Source organism: Balaenoptera ricei, chromosome 20, assembly GCF_028023285.1.
Source record: "Balaenoptera ricei isolate mBalRic1 chromosome 20, mBalRic1.hap2, whole genome shotgun sequence".
Lineage (NCBI taxonomy): Eukaryota > Metazoa > Chordata > Mammalia > Artiodactyla > Balaenopteridae > Balaenoptera > Balaenoptera ricei.
The window spans coordinates 38,909,765-38,934,817 of NC_082658.1; the positions used below are offsets into that span (position 1 = coordinate 38,909,765).

The 25,053-nt window shown below is 39.4% G+C and overlaps 2 protein-coding genes across 3 annotated transcripts in view; both read right to left on the reverse strand.

Annotated features, from left to right (window-relative positions):
• TRIM37 (tripartite motif containing 37) overlaps nt 1–12,301 on the reverse strand; it is a 125,272-nt gene extending 112,971 nt beyond the window's left edge. For both annotated transcript variants that reach the window (XM_059906360.1, XM_059906359.1), the window contains exons 1-3: nt 11,829–12,301; nt 9,975–10,076; nt 220–260 (exon numbers count right to left, since the gene is read on the reverse strand). In XM_059906360.1, the coding sequence (XP_059762343.1) occupies nt 220–260; nt 9,975–10,076; nt 11,829–11,849 (164 nt within the window). In that variant the 5' untranslated portion in view covers nt 11,850–12,301. The remainder of the gene's footprint in view (nt 1–219; nt 261–9,974; nt 10,077–11,828) is intronic.
• Nucleotides 12,302–14,320: 2,019 nt separating this feature from the next.
• Nucleotides 14,321–25,053, reverse strand: part of SKA2 (spindle and kinetochore associated complex subunit 2) — a 31,689-nt gene continuing 20,956 nt past the window's right edge. The window contains 1 exon segment of the mRNA XM_059907110.1: nt 14,321–16,731. Within this exon segment, the coding sequence (XP_059763093.1) occupies nt 16,719–16,731 (13 nt within the window). The 3' untranslated portion in view covers nt 14,321–16,718.

Genomic DNA, 25,053 nt, shown 5'->3' on the forward strand with positions numbered 1-25,053 from the left:
AGAAGGTAAACAATGTAATGTATTCTACATAATTCTAAGTCAGGTAAATTAGTCTGCATTTCTTTATCTAGATAGATTGCTTATTTTCTTTTCAACTGTATTTGCAAAGAGTAGAAATGTGGCAGGTTGCAGAAAGAATGTTATGAGTATTAGGACACACGCTGACCCCATCACCTTACTACTTTCCAAATTCACAAATAATCACAGTAAAACACTTACCGGCAATGAGGACATTGAGCTCTCTGCTCTGTCAGCCAGCGCTAAGGAGGCAAAAAAAATTAGATTTTGATTGCAGATAACACCACTAATTTGTACATACTGAAACCTTACATACCAAATTTAATGAGTTTAACTCTCTAGTGCCTGCATTAATTATAGAGATACTTATAGAATAGCAGGCAATCTGTCTCATTATCATCGTGACAGGAATAAATTTTCAAAGGCACAGAACTCATTCCAAAATAATTATTAAGAAGCTATTCTCTCACAGGTAAGAAAGTGATCCTAGGACTCTGGATCTCACAGGGAAGGTGTGAATAATCTGCACAAAAATAATAATGATATTGTTACTACCACCCCCCCAAAATAAGCCACTATGATGATTTACTTCTAACCAACCCACCATAAAATCTCTGAGGAATTTTAAGGTACTACTAAATTCCTTTTTGAAAAGCAATCTAATTGTAAGGTATATACATTATGGCTATACAAATTAGACAGAAAAACATAAATAAGCAATACAGCAAAACTTTGTCTTAAATGAGTTCTACAGTTCAGTCATTTAAACATCTACATAACCTGGTTTCCTCATAATTATAAAAAGTTTTACAAGAGAATAATATCTCTACTAAACCTCAAATTCTATTAATTTAACCATTTTCGTTATTATTGGATAGGGAGCAGTTTTACACCATATACAAAGGAGATGCTAATACCTTTCCAAAAACAATAGCTCCATGGTTAAATATTTTAATTGTCTGGTAAACAGGTTTTGAGGTAAATAAATATATAATCCAATAGCTATGTACTCTCCGTATCTGTTATTTCTGTTTATCCCTTCCTATTTCTATGAAAGAACCTAAGCTTTTACCTAAAGTCAAATAATTAACTCAGAAATAAAATTCCCAAGGAATCCTTAAAGAACAATAGAAGATTAAATAGGGGGAAGTGTACTTCATAGCACAGAAAATAAAGCTGCAAGAAAAAAAATAGATGTAAAAGGATTCCATTCTTAACAACCTTGAACATCATTTCTTTGGTCCCTGAGCAAAGCAAGATTTAGGTCAGGTTTCTTTCCCTCAAACAATGCTCTGCTAAAGTCATAGCACTCCTCCAGGACTGGTCTCAGCCTACACCTCTCTAGCCTCATCTTCTACCTCACCCTAGGGGATCCAGCAAGATTAAGTCTTTAAATATGTTTCCCCTCTCTGCCCAGGATATTCAACACCTCTCTTTAACTAGGTTATTCTGGCTCACCCTTTAGATTTCAGATTATATGTCACTTCCTCCAGAAAGCTCCCTGTCTATAGACTATTTAAATACCATTGTCATGCTTTACCACAGTAACCTATACTTCCCCTTTCATTGTACCTATAACACTTGGTATACTGACTTATTTGTTTGTCTCCCCTGCCCTACTAAACTAAAAGCTCTATAAAGGTTGGGACCATGGTAAAGAATAACCCAGTCTGTATTTTTTATTGCGCCCCTCCCTTCCAGTCAAAACAGGCTTATTGCTATAATATATATACCACTCTTGGCATCCTATTTGTGTATTTGCTTATACTGTCCCTCTATCCACGTGCTGTCCCATGGGAAAGTCCATTGATTATGTCCATAATACTTTCCTGCCTATCCTAGGCTAGTGATCTTTCCCTTCTCTTATTATTTGTGGCATTTTTACCTTGTATTCTATAATCTCATTTAATCACAAAACAAATATGGCAATTTTAATACTTTGAGGAAAAACAATGTTTCTACCAAACCAAAACCAAAGGTAAGAACCAGTGATACAATATTTGTACTCAAGTAATATTAAAGAAACACCTTTGTAGCAATTCCCCCACATTCAATTTAAGAATTAACTTCTCGGGCTTCCCCGGTGGCGTAGTGGTTAAGAATCCGCCTGCCAGTGCAGGGGACACAGGTTCTAGCCCTGGTCTGGGAAGATCCCACAGGCCGCGGGGCAACTAAGCCCATGCACCACAACTACTGAGCCTGTGCTCTAGAGCCCACGAGCCACAACTACTGAGCCCGCGTGCCTAGAGCCCGTGCTTTGCAACAAGAGAAGCCACTGCAATGAGAAGCCCGCGCACGGCAACAAAGAGTAGCCCCCGCTCGCTGCAACTAGAGAAAGCCCGCGCGCAGCAAAGAAGACCCAACACAGCCAAAGATAAATAAATTAAATAAATAAATTTTAAAAAACAAGAATTAATTTCTCTCCTTCATTAAATGGAAGAATCACAAGCTTGAGACTTATTCAAACCTGAGTCTTATTCCTAGCTCTGGCACTTACTATGCGACACCAGACACGTGACTGATCTCAAGTTTCCTCATATGCAACAAGAGAATCAGCATTCCTACTCTGCAAAGTTGTTCAAGGGAAATCCTCAACAAAAACCTAGCAAACCAAATTCAAAAAGAGTATACACCTTGACCAAGTGGGATTTGTTCCTGGGATACAAGGATAGTTCAACCTACAAAAATCATTCAATATAATACATCAATCACATTAAGAAAATGAAGGAAAAACCCACATGATCATCTCAATGGATAAAGAAAAGGCATCTGACAAAATCTAATATCCTTTCATGATAAAAGCACTCAAGAAACAGGAAAAGAAGGGAACTTCCTCAACTTGATAAAAGTCCATACATAAAAAACCCACAGCAAACATTATACTCAATGATGAAAGACTGAAAACTTGTCACAAAGTTAAAGGACTCATATTTCCTGATTTCAAAGTTTACTACAAAGTTACAGTAAATTAAAACAGTTTGGTACTGGCATAAGGACAATGAAATAGAATAGAGAGCCCAGAAATAAACAGAAAGGGACAAATATTCTATGATTCCATTTATACAAGGTAGTCAAATTCATAGAGAAGAAGGAATAGTGGTTGCCAGGGGTTGGGGGAGGGTAATGGACCAAAGTAATAAAAGTACACATCCTTGTCTTTTTCCTGATCTTAAGGGAGAAGTATGTACTACTACATACCTATGAGAATGGCTAAAATTCAAGACTGAACATACCAATACCAAGTGTTGGCATTAACATGGAAGAATCGGAACTCTCATACACTGCTGTTGAGAATGTAAAATGATACAATTATTTTAGAAAACAGTTTGACAATTTGTTAAGCAGTTAAACATACACCTACAATATGATATAGCCATTCCACTCCTATTTACCCAAGAGAAATGAAAGCTTAAGTCCACTGAAAGACTTGTATACAAACATTCATAGCAGTTTTCTTTGTAAATGCCCAAAACTAGAAGCAACCTGTATGTCCATCAGCAGGTGAATGGATGAACAAATTACAGCATATGCATACAACGGAATGCTACTATGCAGCAATAAAAAGAAATACTTTTTAAAAAAATTTTATTTATTTTTTTATACAGCAGGTTCTTATTAGCTATCTATTTTATACATATTGGTATATATATGTCAATCCCAATCTCCCAATTCATCCCATCACCACCACCTCCCCCCGCCACTTTCCCCCCTTAGCGTCCATACGTTTGTTCTCTACGTCTGTGTCTCTATTTCTGCCCTGTAAACCGGTTCATCTGTACTATTTTAAAAGGGAATACTATTGATACAACAACATAGATGAATCTCAAAATAATTTTGCTGAGTGAAAAAAGCCAGACCGTTAAGAGTACATATTGTAAGATTCCATTTGTATAAAATTCTAGAAAATGCAAACTTATCTATAGTAATAGAAAGCAGATCACTGGTTGCTTGAGAACAAGACAAGAGGAGGTAGGGACTATCAAGAGGCACAAAGAAACTTTTGGGGATTGGAGATATGTTCATTATCTTGACTGTAGGGATGGTTTTTCAAGTGTATACATTTGTCAAAACTTATCAAATTGTGTACTTTAAATATGTGCAGTTTATTGTATGTCAAATATACCTAATTTTAAAAGGCTGAAAAATTAAAAACAAAGTCAATAATTATTGGCAAATTGCTACCAATACTAAAAATCGACAGGGGGTAAGAAAAAACTGGATGAGAAAGATGTGGGCAAAATAACGGGAAAAAATACAAAACAGGAACAGATACTGAGAGAAAATCAGCTGAGTGTAGCTAGATAAATGAAGACCTGGCCTGAAAACACAGCCAATGTTCCTGCTTTTGGGTACGCCTGTGGAGGCATCAGGGAGTCGCGGGTAGAGTGCTGGCCTGGGGATAAGTTTAGTCTTGGTCTGTCACCAACTACTAGGTGACTTTGGACAAGTCTATTCATGAGTCTGGGCCTTAGTTTGTTAAAATGACACAAGTATCTGGACTGTCAAAGATAGTTCAATTTCTGTGGACAAATGAACAGAGATGAGATGGAAGAGAAGGGAAAGCATTCAAATAAACAATATTACAATGTGGTTGTGTGGAGTGTTCAGCGTCTCAAGGACTTTGCTCCTGTAATTACCCCTCGTCTCTCTAGCATCAATTATTCTCTATTGGTTCAGTCCCAGGAAGATATAAACCTTCTCCTAAAAGATGACTCTCAACATCCCCCTTCAACCCACTACCTTGTTTCTCCCCTTTACAACAAGATTCTGTGACAGTTTTTATCCTTGCTGTCTCATTCTCCTCCCACTTTCTGACATCAAGTTTTTGCCCCCACTGTTCCACTGAAACTACTTATCAGGGTCACCAAGAACCTACATATTCTCAAATCCAAGGGATTTCCCTGGTGGTGCAGTAGTTGAGACACCGCACTTCCTGACCGGGGAACTAAGATCCCGCATGCTGCGCAGCACAGCCAAAAAAAAAAAAAAAAAAAGGAAAAAAAAAAATCAGATCCAATGGTCAATTCCCAGGCTAGAACCATATGACACAGCTGAACGACTCCTTTCTTTTTTTTAGTTTTTTATTTTATTTATTTATTTATTTATGGCTGTGTTGGGTCTTCGTTGCTGTGTGCGGGCTTTCTCTAGCTGCAGCGAGCGGGGACTACTCTTCGTTGTGGTACACGAGCTTCTCATTGCGGTGGCTTCTCTTGTTGAGGACTCTAGGCACGCGGGCTTCAGTAGTTGTGGCTCGCGGGCTCTAGAGCGCAGGCTCAGTAGTTGTGGCACACAGGCTTAGTTGCTCCGCGGCATGTGGGATCTTCCCGGGCCAGGGATCGAACCCGTGTCCCTTTCATAGGTAGGCAGATTCTTAACCACTGCGCCACCAGGGAAGCCCTAAACTACTCCTTTTTGAAACATGTTTTTCAGTTGAATTCTGTGATGCCTCACTCCTGGCTCCTTCTTATTATCCTCTGCTGAATCCTTCTCCTAACATCTAAACATTGAGTGACCCAGAGTTCAGACCTAAAAATCTCTTCCCACAGGAGGTAATCTGATGGTCTCAGCTAGTCCCCTGGGTTTAAATACTATCTATATGCTAATTATTCAATCTCTCTAACGTCCCCTTCCTCAAATCCAGGTTCATTCCCCTTCCTCAAATCCAGGTTCATATTTCCAACTGTCAACCTCTCCAATTAGATGTATAATAAACATCTCAAACTTTACATATTAAAAAAGAAAACTTTATACATTAAAAGGGTGAATTTTATGTTATGTGAATTATATCTAAATTTTTTTAAGATTTTAAAAATTACAAGTATTGTAATAAAGTGAACTAGTCCAAAATTTTGAACTGGAGTATCACAGAGTCACAAATTTTTTTTTTTTTTTTTTAAAAGAAAGAACTATATTTAATCATACCACGGGCTTCCCTGGTGGTGCAGTGGTTAAGAATCCGCCTGCCAATGCAGGGGACACGGGTTTGAGCCCTGGTCCAGAAAGATCCCACATGCTGCAGAGCAACTAAGCCCGTGTGCCACAACTACTGAGCCCGCAAGCCACTACTGAAGCCATCGTGCCTAGAGCCCGTGCTCCGCAACAAGAGAACTCACCGCAATGAGAAACCAGCGCGCCGCAACAAAGAGTAGCCCCCGATCACAACTAAAGAAAGCCCACGTGCAGCAACGAAGACCCAACGCAGCCAATAATAAATTAATTAATAATAAAAAATCATATTGCTCTCACTAGCAAAAACAATGGTTTTCTGTAGTTACTAAGTAAAACGTAATTTAAAAGTAAAAAAACAAAACAAAACAAAACTTTTACATCTATAACGTACCCAAATCTGTTCTTCTCTCAGTTTTTTCTATTTCAGAATGGGAAACCTTTCATTCACCCAGATGCTGTAAAAAACTTTCCTCACATCCCATCTGTATGAAAATCCATTGATTCTACCTTCAAAACATATCCAGAATTGCCCTATTTTTCACCACCTTCACTGTTACCATTCTGGTCTAAACCACCATCCATCTTTCACTAATAAAGCACATCCTAACTGCTCTCCTCACTCTCCCCCCATCTGCCTACAGTCCTCTTTCCACACAGTAGCCAGAGTGATAGCTTTCAAAACATTAATTACTTCAAATCACTCAAAAGCTTTCAATGGCTAGCAGCACACTTAACATAAAATCCAAGGTCTTTACCAAGGCCTCTAGCTACATCTTCAAACTCATTTCCTTTCCCTCTCTCCCTCTGTCCACTTTGCTCTAACCACACTGCTTCACTGGTACTTCTCAACACACTAAACATATTTCTTTCTCAGGGCGTTTGGCCCTTCTGATTTCTCTGCCTGGGACTTTCTTTCCCTACATATTCCCATCACTCTCATCCTGGTCTCTGCTCAAATGTCATCTACTCAGAGAGACCTTCCCAGACTATTCTATCTAAAATAGCTACCAACCTGCCAGTTACCTCTCAAAGTCCCTACTCTATAACCTCAACCAGTTTCATTTTTCTTTATGCTATGAAGAATATCTAACATATAGCTATTTACTTTTTTGCCTATATCCCAACTAGAAAACAAGTCAATTCCTTAAGAAGTCAGTGCTTAACTCCAAGTCCACAATTAATATTTGTTCAATGAACGAACAAATGAATGGTGAATTCAGGAACCAAAACAACTCTGAAAAAGAAAGGTTAGAACCAGATTATTCAGATGGTCTGAATATAAGGCTAATGTTCTTGGACTTTATCCTTCAGGCAATAAACCTCTGAGGCTTCTGGGAGGAAAAAAGAATGACATTACTGGAAAATATCAATACGGCAGCAGGATACAAAATGGACGAGAGAAAAAAAGACTCAAGACAGAGAGATCAGTTAGATGGTAACTATAATTATCTAAGCATGAGGTAATAGATGTCTGTATTTCTCTATTAGGATGGTAATAATAAGAACGGAAAGGTAGGACAGATATAAATGACACTAGGAGATAACTGACAAGACTTAAAAATTATTGGTACCAGAGGTTTCAAGTTTGATTAGTAGAAAAGAACAAACAAAAAAAAAGAATTCAAAAAGAGTCAATTTGAGAAAATAATAGGAAGAATTTGACCTAGAACAAAGTTCAAGATGCTGGAAGGACAATCAGATAAGACATTTACAGGTCAATGCTGAAGGAATAGATTTAGGAGCCATGCACACAGATGATAGTTAAACCTGCAAAAGTAAATCAAATTTCTCAAAGTAGAAAAAAATTTCCCAGAAACTTCATAATAGAGAATGCCAGCACAATATTTAAGAAATAAATACTTGTAAGGAACAGGAGGAGGAAGAGGAAAAGTGAAGAAATGAAGAATCAATGAGTGGACTTCCCTGGCAGTCCAGTGGTTAAGACTTCGCCTTCCAATGCAGGGGGTGTGGGTTTGATCCCTGGTCCAGAAGTTAAGATCCCACATGCCTCAGGGCCAAAAAACCAAAACATATAAAACAGAAGCAATATTGTAACAAATTCAAAAAAGACTTTAAAAATGGTCCATGTCAAAAAAAAAAAAAAAAAAAAGAATCAGTGAGGTATAAGGTAATAACCAGAGATCATATGTATGCTGAACCTTCATCAAAAGAGCTGAGTCCAGATCTACTCTACCAATAAATTAACTACAGTGATAGAGGCCAATTACTTAATTTCTCTAGCTTCATTCAGCTTTACCATTTATAAAGCATAATGATATGTATGAGTTGCTATTTTTACAATAGAATAATACAACACCTTACAAATGAAGAGTACATTTTAGTTTTTTTTTTTAAACAAGTGTCCACCATCAGCCTTTTTTTTTTTTTTTTGATGTGGACCTTTTTTTTTTTTTTTTTTTTAATTTTTATTTTTGGCTGCATTGGGTCTTCATTGCTGCGCACAGGCCCTCCCTAGTTGTGGTGAGTGGGGGCTACTCTTCACTACGGTGCGTGGGCTTCTCACTGAGGTGGCCTCTCCTGTTGCGGAGCATGGGCTCCAAGCGCGCAGGCTTCAGTAGTTGTGGCTCACGGGCTCTAGAGCACAGGCTCAGTATCTGTGGCGCAAGGGCTTCACTGTTCCATGGCATGTGGGATCATCCCGGACCAGGGCTCGAACCCGTGTCCCCTGAATTGGCATACGGATTGCTAACCACTGTGCCACCAGTGAAGTCGCGATGTGGGCCATTTTTAAAGTCTTTATTGAATCTGTAACAATATTACTTCTGTTTTATGTTTTGGTTTTTTGGTGGAGAGGCATGTGGGATCTTAGCTCCCCAACCGGGGATCGAACCTCCCACCCCCTGCATTGGAAGGTGAAGTCTTAACTACATTTCAGTTTCTAAATTACCTTTTAGCTTATCTCATTTAACGCCACAACCATCCTGTGAGAAAGATCTTGTTATTCACATTCTATTGTTTGAGAAAACAACACTAAGAAGATCAAGTCTCTCAGTTCATGAGTGGGAGAACCAGCATGGTATGTAACTTAGGCCCTCTGTAGACATGTAGTGCCAAAGAACACAGACTCTTGACCCAGGCTTCCTGGGTTCAAATCCAGCTCCATCATTTGCTAAATGTGTGACTGGAAGCAAATGATTTAAGTGTTACAGATATTACTCTTGACAGAGGGATATTTATCTTCCTCAGGCAGGAATAAGGAACCACAGAGAAATTTTGAGATGATGAGCATGTTAGATGACTTTGACTTTCTCAATAAAGGAAATAATCGACTAAGAGTCACGTGGGCCAGGCAGTTTTCAACTATGGCCTGCAGATGTGCGACAGAATCCCCCCACACAACCAAAATAAGCTCTTCTGCTTCACATCTTAAGCTTCCTCATAATTTTGTTTCTGAGGGTCACCTACATTCAATTTTTAAAGCCACTGGATTATATTCATCTTTAAGGTCTCTTTTAACTATAAGATTATATGATTTTATTATGTGCCTTTTAACCCATTACTAGCTTTTTCTCTATCTTACCCATCAAACAAGTATAAACTCTCCCTCCTGAGTCTCATAGCACTTTGTGAGTGCCTCTTTATGACACTACATATTCTTCAATATAAACACAGAGTCCATTCTCTCAATTAGATTTAAGCTCCTGCAGGGCAGGCACTTCCATCACTTATCTTAGTATCCTCAACCCCAAACACAACGCAGGTAAGCACTTCGTAAGTACTTGTTAAATGTGCAGTGATTTAATAATGTAAATATACTAAAATTACACTGGGCTTTGGTTTCCAGACACTTCATGGCAATTATGACTTGATGATTATTCATCTCCATAGTACTAAACAATATACATTGATGGTCTCCCTATTAAGAAACAATCATTTAAGACATTTTTAAAAGGGCATAAAATGTAAAATTAAAACAAGATAAAGAAAATGGTTTTTACAATACACCCTATATATACTAAATGTATGTAAAAAGAGATATAACTTACCCTGATACAGCTGAAACAACAAAGCTTGGAGCAATGAGGACACAGGCGTGCATCCCGCAATTTCTCCATACAAATGAAACATCGGAAAACCTCAGCAATGCTCTGAAAATAATAAAAGATATAAGGTTCACCAGATTACGCTACTGAATCATGAGTAAAAAGCAGGCTTGCAATAATTCACCTGACAATTACATTTATTTTGGGTTGATAACATCCCAGTTTTAACTATATTCCATATCAGGACTTGGTTAGTCAAGGTCCAGAACATCTCCCTCAGAACATCTCCTGAGAAAAAATGCTTCCTTTTTTCTAAGCTTCACAGTGGTTCTAGTCTAAGAAAAGAATATGGAATGCAAACATAGACATGCACAAATATTTTCACAGAAACATCAATTATAATGGCAAGAATCTGGCTATAGCCCAAATGTCAAAATATTAAGTTACAGGAGTTAACATAGACTATGATAGTCATAGAAATATTTTTGAATTGTTTAATGATCAAAAAAACCCCTTATGATGTATAACAGTAAGGAAAAAAAAGGCAAACTATGACTGTATGAACACTATGAACTTGTGACTTTTTCTGCAATTTCCCCAAGGGGGATGTATTGCTTTTATAATTTAAGTATAAAAAGATACATTAATGGCAGCATACTTTGATCAAGAAACAATGTAATTCAGAATCCAGAAATCTGAATTTCTGCTCTGAATTTCTGCCATGCTGCTGCAACCAACTAGCTACTTATTTGAGCCTGAAATTCTGTCCGTATGGAGAATTTTGGTGGTAGCTCTATGAAGGCTTTGGGAAAAAAAAAAAAACGTAAACAGAAGAAGCAGTATTATCTTTGCCAGCCTCAGATGAATCCATTTAGGAAGTATCTGACAAGAAAACAGATATAATTAAATGTAGGTTATTATATATTTTAAGTTTATTTTTACAGTACTCACATTTATTTTTACTCCATTCCGGAGGAATTAAACTCTTCTAAAACCAAGGTAAGGTTACAAAACTTTTATAATACTTTTACATGAGGAATTAGGGAGAAAATTACTCATGAGTCTAACCATGACTCTGCAGGACCAGAAAGAATCTGTGAGATGCACATGCTGGGGGATGGGGCTACGGCGGGGGACAATACGACCATTGGATGAACTAGTTTCAAGTGGAGTGCCCAGGTAATATAGTTGTTCCTTATCAAGGATTTAGTATTTTAATAATTGCAAGGTTCAAGTCTTGACAATTATTATACAATTATGTCCAATAAGCAATCTTTTTTAAGTTCCTAGCCTTAACGTAAATACCCCAAACGTTTGAAATCATCGTTTACAAGAGTCATATATAAAAAGAATAAGTTGCTCTGGAAAACTACAGTCAAACAGGATAGTAAAATTATATCCTCATTCGATCTAGGAAGGGCAGATGTCTACAAAATGTACCGCTGGGAGGGAATGATTATCCATTCGGAGGGAGATTTGGATCCGCGCAAAAACTCGTAATAACTGGTGGCGAGTCGCAGCGCACGTCCATCTAAAGAATCTGCAGTTCTCCTCTGAACAGGCTGTAGTTTGCAGAAACCCTGTGGGGATGAGTACCGGTGCCAAGACATCCTGAAAACGCCAGAATACGCACCACCTGACTGCGGGAACGGTCAGAGCACAGGGTAGCCGGAGGGCTGCAGAACGAGCAAGGCGTCCTCCGCCCTGGGCCAGCCCCCTCCACAAAGGCAGCGGCGGGGTGGGGGGACTAGGGCAAGGCGCCCTACGAGAGGGTGGACTAGGGCAAAGCGCCTCGAATAAAGAACGCTCAGCGGGTGGCGAGGGAGACTAAGCACCACCCTCCTCAAGCCCCCTCACCTCCACGCTCTGTTCATCCATTGCCTCCGGCTCTCGGCGGGGCGCTCCGCGACCCGCGGAGTCCGTGGTCTGACCTGTTAGGCGCCGGCCTGAGGTCACCAAGTCAAATCGCCGCGGAGAACAGCCGGGTGCCTACATTAGGGGTCTCCGACCACCGCCCCACCTGCGCGCCCCATCGCTTCAGGTTCGGCGCCAGCTACCCCCACTTCGCCATTTTTATCCGCGCGCCAGCCCTAGGGCGCAGTGGGAGCGTGAGCGGTAGCCACGAGCTTCTTTCCTCCCGACTGAGCGGCCCGCCAGCGACTGAGTAGGAGCCTTGCCCACGTGACGCAGGCGCGCGCCTATCAAACCGCAGCTGGAGCCCGGCGGCGCTGGTCTTCCGCGACGAAGTTGCCGCAGGGAATTCGCAAACACCAACGGTAACCAGGGTAGCGGAAGGTGCGGTGAGAGAAAAGGCGCGGCCCGCGTGCACGCATGCGCGCAGGCCGCAGCACTAAGGGAGCAGACCAGCGGCGGGCGCCTAGTTCCCGCGGTGCAGGGGAGCACACGAGATTTGGCCGCTGGCTGCTGCAGGGTTGCGTGCCTTCGGCCCGTGTTAGCGCAGGCGGAGGAGGGCGCGGCGCTTGACCACGCCCCGTCCCCCTCAGGGGAGGGGCGGCGGTCCACCCGTCTCAAACTTTTGCGCGCCAAAGGCTGGAGCCACCTGGAGGGTTTGTGGCAAATGCAGACTCCGGAGCCACACCCCTAGGTATTCGGACTCCGTGATTCTAGGGTGGGGCTCCACGAAATCATCGTTTTCAACAAATTCTCTCGGTGATTTGGCTGCAGGTGACTTGTGGCCCGCACCTTGAGAAACTGTGGTGCAGAGGGTTCGTGGCTAGTGCTTCTTTCTCGGGGAGCAAGCCCAGATTCTCAGGTTTTTAAGACTTCCGCCCCACGTACTGAAGCAAAGCTCCAGATTGTGAAGCCTAGAGCGGTAATTTCAGAGTCGGGAGTGGGAGGACGGGACCACGGACGGTGTAGACGTCAGACCCACACCCAACCACACTCGCCCTGCATTGCTTGGGGCTTGAGGTGAGCTGTCGCCGTGAGACTGTGGAAAGTGCAAGAGTATCAGCTGTATTCAGCTTTCCCATATTGGCGTCTGCTTTCTACAGTTTTCTAGTGTAAGAAATGTTTAAAGATTGCAGAAATTGAAGGTGTGAGGCAAAGGACGTACATCAAATTCTTAATTTGAGTTTAATTTTTCCTTTCCAGTTTATTGCAAACAACTGTTACACTTAACCGAAATTGAACGCACCTGAAGAGAATCAACAATTATCTAGGAAGAATTTATTAAATATCAAAGCATTTGGACTTTCTTATAAGTAGTGGGCATAACAATTTTTTTAAACTACACGAGCCATGGACAAAGATATCATTTCGGAAGAATTGTGCCTGAAAAAATTCTTTCAGCAAAAATTATTTATGGTCTTGGAACTACATAGAGGTGACAGTGCACGTCTTTTATACTAAAATGCCCTCAGTTGTACATTTTAATAACGGCAAATGGTTAATTTTATGGTATGTGAATTTTACCCCAATTTAAAAAGTTACTTGTGAAACACGGTACTATACTACTTGGGATTCAAAGGGTAATGAGAAGCGGTCTTTGCAACCCAGCATAGCAGAAAGCAAATAGGAAAAATTACAATGTATGATAAATATTAAAATAGGTTCTTATACTAATAGATCTATTTGCCCAAGAGCCCCAAAATGTTTAAAGATTTATTGCAATAGTTCATAACAGTGGAAAATTAGAAAACCCGTACAACAAATTAGGGGTCATTGCTTGCAAGCACTAAGTCAGATTCTGGCTAACATAAGCAAAAAAAAATTTAGTTGGCAGGATGCTAAACTGCTGTGTGTCGTTGAGAAACCTGTCGTGCCCTATTAGAATTCCTTAAGGAAAGGCTGACCTTGCCGTCCTCCTTTACCCACCCTCCGAATCTCCTAACTTGTGTATTACACAGCTTAAATGCCTATAAAAGAGGAACTGGTAAAAATTATGGTAAATTCATATATACAGCTGTTCAAAAGAATGACACGAAGATACCAAAAATATATTTAAGATAAAAAAAAAAAGGGTGCAGCTGCACTACAGTGTATGGTATCAGCCTATTTTTGTTTAAAATGTTTTTTAATTTGTATACATGTAGAAACATCTGAAAAAGTTGCAGTTATTTGGGAGAATAAGCATACTTATATTTTAATTTCTCAAAATTAAAGTTGTATTTAAAATACAACCTAATTAAAATTAATTTGTATCACAACTTAAGACATAAAAACACTAGTAGTCACATAGGAGAAAACAATTATCCAGATGAGAAATAAAAAAGGTCTAAATTAGGTAGTAAGAGTGAAGGTAAAGTGAAGGTTGGATACAACAAACATTTCAAAGAATTATAGATTATAGAATTATAGATTTTATTAACTAAGAAGATAAAGGGATGCAAACTTTAATTCCAGCTAACAGAACAGTTGCTGTTAACAAAATAAGAAAATCAGTTAAATATTCTGGACATGCTCAATTTGAATATTCAGGTAGAGGTTTTTATTGGAAATTTGGATCTAGGTCTAGTGAAATAAGTTATACTTGGGAATCATTCCCCAAAAGGCAATAAATGAACCTTGGGAAATAAATGAATATATAAACAAGAGCAATTTTAAGAGGGATGAGGGGAAGAACCAACACTTAGAAGGTAACTTGTGAAGGAAGTCATAGAGGAAAAACAGTACAATCTAGTTTTTTTTCTGATTGAAAGCAAAACCCTTTAACACCAGTAACTTGTTAAGACCTCTTCATGATACCACCATTTTTCAATCCCACCATCACCATCACATCCCAGAGCCATACCATGACAGGAACTTCCTCAATATTAACTGCCTGAGTACTGAAGAAAAATAATATGTTACTAAGGTGTGACTTATTTATCTGTAATTTAAAAGGGGGGGGGGCTACTTTCTGTTCTCCAGATATTCAGAAGCGACAAGACGATTTTTTTTTTTTTATATAAGTATTGCTACTCCAGCTTTCTTTTGATTTTCATTTGTATGGAATATCTTTTTCCATCCCCTCACTTTCAGCCTGTACGTGTCCCTAGGTCTGAAGTGGGTCTCTTGTAGACAGCATATATATGGGTCTTGTTTATGTATCCATTCAGTGAGCCTGGAGACAAGACAATTTTAACTGAAGCTACTCTTCCAACCCTGTCTGTCAGCTATTATAAGTTTGTTAATAACATAACAGAAAAAATTCTTTTAAAATTAAAGTATAATTGTATAACCTGTAAAACTAACATTTGATACACTTTTCCTAATCTTTCAATGCCTTGTTTTTATGACATATATAGAAATATTTATTGAAGGATTACTAAATATCAAACCCTAATACTTTACCATCTTATTGTGCTTCCAGCCATCCTGACACACACAAGTCAAGTGGTTTGCTCAGGGTCGTACAGCTAGAATTTAAAACCTGTGTTTACATCTCCGGTATGAGTCCAAAGCCCAATCTTGACGACAAAGCTACAATATCTGCTTCTCCTCTTACCTATTTAGCATAGCTTTAGCATTTCCCAGAACATTAACAGTAATAATTTACTGGTAACTTGACCTTCTGTTGTATAGATATACCATGATTTACTTTCATATTTACTTGCCATTAGTTTTTTCTTTTTTTTAATAAATAGGGAAGTTGACGCGTGCGCATACACACACACAAAACAAACTGGCAAGTAGCGGTTGCCAGTGACCCTCTCATTTCAGTTTCTTAGCTTTCATATACAGTACAATGAACAACTACAGTAATATAGACCAGAGGAGAACAAAGGTAGTATTGAAGTATAACAGGGACAATCTAAAACAGCGTTTGAAAGCAGAGCTCAGGCTGCTCAACATTAGCAGGAAGAGGGAATAGGACAAAAATAAAAGTGAGGCTGTCACAGAAAAGCCAGCTTATTACTAAGTTAGGTTTTATGGGAGACTGTTAAGTCACACATTAACAGTCTCACCAATAATGTGACCACATCTGCAATCAGAATTTTCAATAATAAAATTATGTACATATGTATAAAATAATACAAATTTTTTTCCTATCCTTTAATTTCCAAAGCATGTTCATTCACATTTGACTGACTGATAGTACATAATTTTCTTTTACAATAGGCCAGGACATCTGTGTTATCCTGATTATACAAAAACAGATACAAAATGGTATTGAGACTTACTTGCCTGAAATTACAAGACTAAGTGTATATGCTTTTTTTTTTTTTTTTTAAATTTTTGGCTGTGTTGGGTCTTTGTTTCTGTGCGAGGGCTTTCTCTAGTTGCGGCAAGTGGGGGCCACTCTTCATCGCGGTGCGCGGGCCTCTCACTATCGTGGCCTCTCTTGTTGCAGAGCACAGGCTCCAGACACGCAGGCTCAGTAGTTGTGGCTCACGGGCCTAGGTGCTCCGCGGCATGTGGGATCTTCCCAGACCAGGGCTCGAACCCGTGTCCCCTGCATTAGCAGGCAGATTCTCAACCACTGCGCCACCAGGGAAGCCCCCTGCATATATTTTTTTAAAACTCTTTATTTCCATTCCATCCCTTTGGCTGAACATTATGAGTACAATATCTGCCCTTCTTGTATTCCCCTCTCTTGTGGAAGGCATCACTATCCAGTAACCCAAGCCAAATCTCCTTTGTCATCCCGCCACCAACAGTCATCGAATGCTAACAAGACAGCTTCCTAAATCTCTCTGGAATTGATCTCTTCCCCATTAGAGTTCCCTTTTGCAAGTCCATTTCTTCATCATAAGTCTGACATGTGAGCTCTTAATTGCTCTGTGGCAGTTTTCTCTTCTTCAGTCAGTGGTAAGAGCTACAAAACAAATGACAAAATCTTTATTTCAAAAACCCTTAAAACGACAAGGTCCTACTGTATACCACAGGGAACTATATTCAATATCCTGTGATAAATCATAATGGAAAAGAATATGAAAAAGAATGTATATATGTATATAACTGAATCACTATGCTGAATAGCAGAAATTAACATGTAAATTAACTATACTTCAATAAAATAAATTTTTAAAAAACTTAAAAACATCTTTAAACACTGCTAAATTAACTTCTGCTTTGTTACACCAATAAATGTTTCCATAAGTTCATACTATGTATGTAATCACAAATTTAGGAAGGCAAGGAAAAAATACATATTGGCTATCTATATACAAGCTACTTTGATGTTTGAGTTTCCAAAGAACTTGCAATTAAATTGAAGAAACAAGACCAAGAAATCAAACAATTTAAGGACAGTAATTTAACAGAACCAAGGAAGTCACATTTGAACACCATATTCTAAAAGTATTTTGAAAAAGAAGTGGGAACAAAAATAGTCTGGAAGTTTCTTCAGAAGTAGAGATTTGGGTTAAATTTTGAAGGATAATTAATATGCTTTTATCTGCAAGTAATAGAGAGACATTTCAAAATGGATAAATAAGAAAATGTATTATCATTGCACAATAAATACAGAAGAAGGGCAGGTTTCAGGGCTGGTTTATGCTCAACAACGTAAGGACTCCGTTTTTTCCATCTAACAGCTCTGATATCCTTGATGGTGGCTTTATCCTCAAGCTGACAGGAAAGTGGCTCTAGCAGTGCTAGGTATCACATCTGTGCACAATGTTTAGAAGAAGTAAAGCTTTCTCTTCCCAGGGGTCTCTCAGCAGTGAGGAAACTCTTCCTAATTTCCTACTTTCAGACTTTCCCTCCTATGTCATTTGGGTTACAAACCTATTTCTGAACCAATGTTAGTTAAAGGAAAATCCATTCCCCTTGCAAATCAGGCACACCCCTGAAGCTGAGGATAGCAGCAACTTTACCTCAGGCCTGAGTCTGAGGAATGGCACACATCTCAAGAGAGTCAGTAATCTTTTAGGCAGGAAGAGAGAACAGATGCTGAGAAAACAATCAGTGAACAGAATTCACAAAAGCAGGTAGGAGCAGCAAAAGCAAAGGGAAGGGGACTTCCCTGGTGGCGCAGTGGTTAAAAATCTGCCTGCCAATTCAGGGAACACGGGTTCAAGCCCTGGTCTGGGAAGATTTCCACATGCCGCAGAGCAACTAAGCCCATGCGCCACAACTACTGAGCCTGCGCCTAAAGCCCGCGAGCCACAACTACTGAAGCCCGCCCTCTGCAGCAAGAGAAGCCACCGCAATGAGAAGTCTGCGCACCGCAACGAAGAGTAGCCCCTGCTCGCCGCAACTAGAGAAAGCCCACGCTCAGCAACAAAGACCCAACGCAGCCAAAAACAAGTAAATAAATTTATATATTAAAAAACAAAAAACAAGAGAAGCCGAAGGCAAGTTGTAAGGGGCTTTCACAGAGCACCAAAAAACAGGCTAGCTGAAACACAGGGTTAATGAGGAAATAATAGGAGGTAGGACCTGAAGAATCACTCAAATAGTTACAAATCTGCTTAACTATATAGGTCATCTCTAGAGAGACTGCCAGATCTGGAACACCTCATACCTACAGAATCAGAATCTCTAGGGCAACGCTGTCCAATAGAACTTTCTGTGATGCTGGAAATATTCTGTATCTGCACTGTCCAATCAGTAGATGAAGGACTGAATTTTTAATTTTATTTAATTACTTTTAATTTTAATTTATATAGCCACATGAGGCCATTGGACACCCCACCTGGTTTCATTTATCAAGCCAACATTTGCCCAAAATGTTCACATGGATAAATGAAAAACAATTATAGGCCTTACCGCAGCCCAAATAGTAACAGAATTTCCCTCTTCTGTCTCAAAAACAGGAAATGGTATTATTCTGGCAAGACTTCGTTCTGCATGAATCCATGTTTCTCATTGTTATCTCTGAAATTCAAGAGATTTCAGACCATCTGTTTATAAAATAAAACTTCAAAGAGTTTTTCCACGAGTTAACTAGTCTAAGATGTGTAGAAATTTTTCTTCTTTAATACAAATGTTTCAGAGCATCGATGGGATACCATACATTTTTTTTTTTTCATTCTGTCTTTAATGCCTTTTAAATTTTCTATTTATTGCTATACTTTTGTTTGGGAGGGGTTGTTTTGCTATTTTCTATTTGGAACAAGTTTAGTCCTTTTTTTTTTCTTCTGATGGTCACCTTTACAATTAACTATATTTAAACCTCAGTGTCTTAACAGCAACTAAAAAGATCAGGAAATTAATATGTATTCCCTTCCTTCCACCTCCTTTTCTGTTCTTATCTCCCTATTTATTTTTTAATATTACCAATTCAAGTTTTTTTTAAGTATTATCAATTCAAATATACATTTTCTATCCTTCCAAATGAAAAACCACTCAACTTGATAAAAATCATAGCAAGATAATAACTGAACCGTTTTACTTTGTTTGCTTTCTGTTGTTTATGAACAAAGGACCATTTGCCCTAAGTAGACATCCCTTTCTTGTTCTTCATGTTCCCAAAATAATTTTAAAAGCCCTTTTGGTTATTTTAGAAGTTTTCAGAATCCTCAGCTCAATCTAGCCTTTGGCTTTCTTAACTATTCTCACAGTTCTGACCGTATGTCTAATATGCCTCTTTTTGTACTTGAAATTCCTTTACACGTCCTTTACACTCTGGGCTCATAGAACTATTTTTGGTTATATAACTCTCTATAGATGCCATTCCCTTTTCTTCCACATTTTGATCATAAAAATTTTCTCTTAACTTTCTACTACTATCTCATTTCTAAACTAGTGGGTACAAGACCCACTATACCCAACATTTCCCAACTTGGCTATCACTGATTCTAAAATATGATCTCCTTTTTCAAGGTTTATAACCTGCCTTTCAGTCATTTCTCCTTATTTGTCATCATCTGATCCAAAGTGAAAACCCTTAGTTTCCTACCTTTGATATAATTATTCCTCATTTCAGATACTTCAACTAAATGAAGACTTTTATAGATATTTAAATGATTTGGCATCCCCTATCACTATCATAACTACTTTTCTGTACCACTTTTTTAATCTCAGAAATATGCCATCTATTTATTGTATCTAATGGAGACAATTTTTAGTAAATACTCAAAAAATCATTTTTCTCTTTCATTTTTCTCTTTACTCACCCCAATTTATTGTGCTTCAATAAATTCATGGATTTCTATACATATATGTTGATATATACATCCAGAACTACTCTTAGTCTCTCTTCAAGATTTGTTTCCTTAGAACAAGTTTATGTGCTTCTGTTGTCAGGCTCTGATCACATGTACAATGAAGAATATGTGACTTGATTTTATTTATAAAGGTTATTACATACATCTTTTTTGCATTTTATTTATTAGCAGGGGATGCCACCCATACTGTTTAAATTCCTGCTCCCTGTTCCCTCTGTGCCCTTTTTAATTGCCCTCCCCTCTTCCACAATTTATTTCTCCATGACATAACACATACATTTAAGGTGTCATTTTACGATATTTACCCAGGCACTGTTCTCTTTTCCTCCATTGGTAACATAAAGAATTCTTGATCAAATTAACCTGGGTAATCAACCTTTGAGATCTACTCTTGCTACAAGCCTATAATTCAAGTAGCTTAAGCCATAATTTAGTTCGGACTTGGCAAATAAATACCATGTATGCTGCCCCTAGCAGCATGCCACAGCAGATAGCTTTTTTGCCATGCCCAGACACAGCTCCTTAATACAGCATTCTAAGCAGGTATTACCAGTTAACCGATTGGAGTTAGCACCAGAAATTAAAACCTATTGGACATCTTTTGTCCAGATAATTAAATTCAACTCTATGATTCCATCTACATTAGGCTATCTTTTCTTTCAAAAGCCCTCACCTTTGCGTTGTAAACGAAAATGCGACCAAACTCTTCAATTGGCTGTTCAAGATGTTAGTGCCTAGGTCAGCAGTTCATATTCTTTTTCCTACTCCGACATATCTAAAGAGTTTTACACATCAGTGATAGAGGATTACACTAAATGAGATTCTTAGAGTAAATGAGAAGCGGGTACAGAATGGAGGAAGAGGATGAAGGTCAGGCTTACCCAAGCCCACCAACCCAACTGAAGAAAAGGAGAACTAAAAAAAGTCACTGGGGGCTTCCCTGGTGGCGCAGTGGTTGAGAATCTGCCTGCCAATGCAGGGGACACGGGTTCGAGCCCTGGTCTGGGAAGATCCCACATGCCGCGGAGCAACTAGGCCCGTGAGCCACAATTACTGAGCCTGCGCGTCTGGAGCCTGTGCTCCGCAACAAGAGAGGCCGCGATAATGAGAGGCCCGCGCACAGCGATGAAGAGTGGCCCCCACTTGCCGCAACTAGAGAAAGCCCTCGCACAGAAACGAAGACCCAACGCAGCCATAAATAAATAAATAAATAAACCCAAAGTTAAAAAAAAAAAAAAAAGTCACTGGTATAGATGCTTTCTAGATTTCTCAGTCTCACTAGTTCTTACAGGAACCAGCAGAACTGGTAGATTTAATAAGTATTAGGAAGATTTCTCTTCTGCCATGGCTACATAATCCAAGACAGCATACCTCTTCATTAACCATGTCAAGTCCACCTGCTCATTTTAAACTAAAAGGAGGGAGACTTCCCTGCTGCCAATGCAGGGGACACGGGTTCAATCCCTGGTCCGGGAAGATCCCACATGCTGTGGAGCAACTAAGCCCACGTGCCATAACTACTGAAGCCCGGGTGCCTAGAGCCCGTGCTCCGCAACAAGAGAAGCCACTGCAATAAGAAGCCTGTGCACCGCAACGAAGAGTAGCCCCGCTCACCGCAACCAGAGAAAGCCCGCACGCAGCAAAGAAGACCCAACACAGCCAAAAATAAATTAAATTTATAAAATAAAGAAGATGAGAGCTATTATACTTAAGGGAATCAGGAAAATCTCATTTCTATCAACAGTTCCAACTGCTGAATTTCAAAATGAGAGTTACTGGGGATTTATCTTTCAAAGAGAAATTCAGAATTAAAATTCTACAAATCCAACTGGTCAATTGAAAGCATTACCTTCAGGTCTGTTTGCTTTTGTAGTTCTTGTATCAAGGTCACAGTCTTATTGAAAGTAGCACAAATGCGGCTCTTAGTCTCTTTATGCTCGACAGCAATTGGTTTAAAGCGTGCATGCAAAGTTTGATAGCGAGACTTTATTGCTGACAATTCCTTTAAGAGTGTAACAGGATTTTTCTACATCAGGAAAAAAATTAATATATATTAAACCTGGAAAGGAAAAATTAAGCTTCTTTTAAGAATTAAAATATATGCAGCACATTCTACCATCCATTTAATAGAACACTGTATTTAATTATGCAACTATGGGACAGAGGATGGGAGGAAGGAAAAAAGAGAGAGGTATAAGACCTACATCCTATTCTCAAGGAATTTAAAGCCTAGGCACAGAAATAACCCCTCCCCTGCACTCACACACACACACACACACAACAGCAATATTAAACAGCAAATAAGGTCACATTAGATACGTAATATTTGATGTATTGCTCACAATAATTAATTACACCATACTTCTAAAATACAATTCTAAATGTTATTTTACAGAAGGTGGTTTAAGGAACTATTTTGATTTGTTGAATAAGACAACTTGAAACCACTTATGATGAAATTCTTTTTTTTAAAAATTTATTTATTTATTTTTGGCTGCGTTGGGTCTTCGTTGCTGCGCACATGCTTTCTCTAGTTGCGGAGAGCTGGGCTACTCTTCGTTGCCATGAGCGGGTTTCTCATTGAGGTGGCTTCTCTTGTTGCAGAGCACGGGCTCCAGGCGCGCTGGCTCAGTAGTTGTGGCTCACGGTCTCTAGAGTGCAGGCTCAGTAGTTGTGGCGCACGGGCTTATTTGCTCCGTGGCATGTGGGATCTTCCCGGACCAGGGCTCGAACCCGTGTCCCCTGCATTGGCAGGCAGATTCTTAACTACTGCGCCACCAGGGAAGTCCTGAAATTCTTAAATATACATGGGGCTAAAGTATGTATGAGCACCAATTCACTGACCTCACTATACAAAATGCATGCCAACTCAAGCAACTATATTTATAAATTACATTAGTTTTTCAAATTCATTTTGGAATATAAATAACCACTACTCCATAAAAGACATTTCAACCGGGTGCTTTCTGCCACTTGGTAATTCTTTTCATTCCCTGGTGGTTTCTTAGCAAACCCTCCAATACTAGCTATTCCAAACTTTCTCCACTCCCTCCAGTTTCCATCCACCCCTTCTTGGCAAAAGACCTCACCCCAACTACTTTACTGAGAAGACAGAAACCATCTAGGAGTTTCTACTCCTGCCTTTTCACCTGAAAATGAAAACACTACGGACATTCTGATCCTTACTTAGCCCCTAACACTACCACTATTTTTTTAAAAAATAAATTTGTTTATTTTATTTATTTATTTTTGGCTGCATACGGTCTTCTTTGCTGCGCGCGAGCTTTCTCTAGTTGCAGCAAGCAGGGGCTACTCTTGGTTGCGGTGCGCAGTCTTCTCATTGCCGTGGCTTCTCTTGTTGCAAGGCATGGGCTGTAGGGGCACGGGCTTCAGTAGTTGCAGCACGCGGGCTCAGTAGTTGTGGCTCTCGGGCTCTAGAGCGCAGGCTCAGTAATTGTGGCGCATGCGCCTAGTTGCTCCGCGGCATGTGGGATCTTCCCGGACAAGGGCTTGAACCCGTGTCCCCTGCATTGGCAGGCAGATTCTCAACCACTGCGCCACCAGGGAAGTCCCACTACCACTATTATTGTTGTGTCCTACCCATATCCTCCAGAACCTTAAATTTCCTATATTTCAATAACCTTTTCATATCTCCCTCTATACAGACCTCAAATATATATAGATTTTTCCCTATACTGAGGGGAAAATTAACTCTTCTCTTGACTGTTGCGATTCAAAACCAGTTTCATTTTTCTCACTCCATTTGCCACCAACCTTCTAAGTCCTATAATAATACACTTCCTAGGCCTTTTAATAATAAGGGGCCCTGGGACTTCCTTGGTGGCACAGTGGTTAAGAATCCACCTGCCAATGCAGGGGACACAGGTTCAAGCCCTTGTCCGGGAAGATCCCACATGCCGCGGAGCAACTAAGCCCGTGCACCACAGCTACTGAGCCTGCGCTCTAGAGCCTGCGAGCCACAACTACTGAGCCTGCATGCTGCAACTACTGAAGCCCATGCCCCTAGAGCCCGTGCCTCGCAACAAGAGAAGCCACAGCAATGAGAAGCCTGTGCACCGCAACCAAGAGTAGCCCCCGCTCACCGCAACTAGAGAAAGCTCTGCGCACAGCAACGAAAACCCAAAGCAGCCAAAAATAAATAAATAAATAAATACAATTAAAAAAAAAAATAATAATAGAAGACCCCATAGACTAGAGTCCTTTGCCAAATTATTTTAAACAATCAAAAAGTCAGACTTGCTCTATAATTTTGATACCCCTCTTTTTGCCTCTCCTTATTTCTTTCCTATTCTAATCTTCTTAAAATGAACTGTTGATTTCCATAAAACTATACTATCTTGGTTATCTTCCCACTCTTCAAGTATCTCCTTCGAGGACCCTACCTCATGGCTATAGTCAGAGGCTCAGTTCATGGCCCTCTACTCCCCTCTTCTCTGGAGACTGATAAATAAAGATGATTCTAACAGGAATGAATAAGAACAGAAAATCTAACTTAAAGACTGTTAAAATAACTCTGCAGAGAGTGATCAAGACCTATGGCATGAAGAGTAGAAGCAGGAAAACGACAAAAGAGAGACACCATAAAAAAGTTTAAAAAACTTATAGTATGTTTGATATGGGCAAAGAAATGATAGATGACACCAAATGTATAGTCTGGCAAATAATATATATTAGGATGTCTTTTGGGATATCTACTCAGTAAACATCCCAATGACACTGAGACCTGCACCCTAACCCTTCATTTCTCATAATGTATCTAGATATTCTAAGAGACTGCCAGTAGAAAAACTGGAAAATACAGTCAAAAAAATATCCTAAAAAGGAGGGGGGAAATAGACAAAAATGAAAATTGAAAGAAAAGATAAGAAAAATAGAGGATAGATTCAGGAAGTCCAATATTTCAGTAATGGGAAAGGCCACAAAAGAGGATTTCTTTTCCTATGAATATATAGGTAAGAAAAGTTATATGACTTTAGATTCACGTGTTTCATATTTAAAGAGCC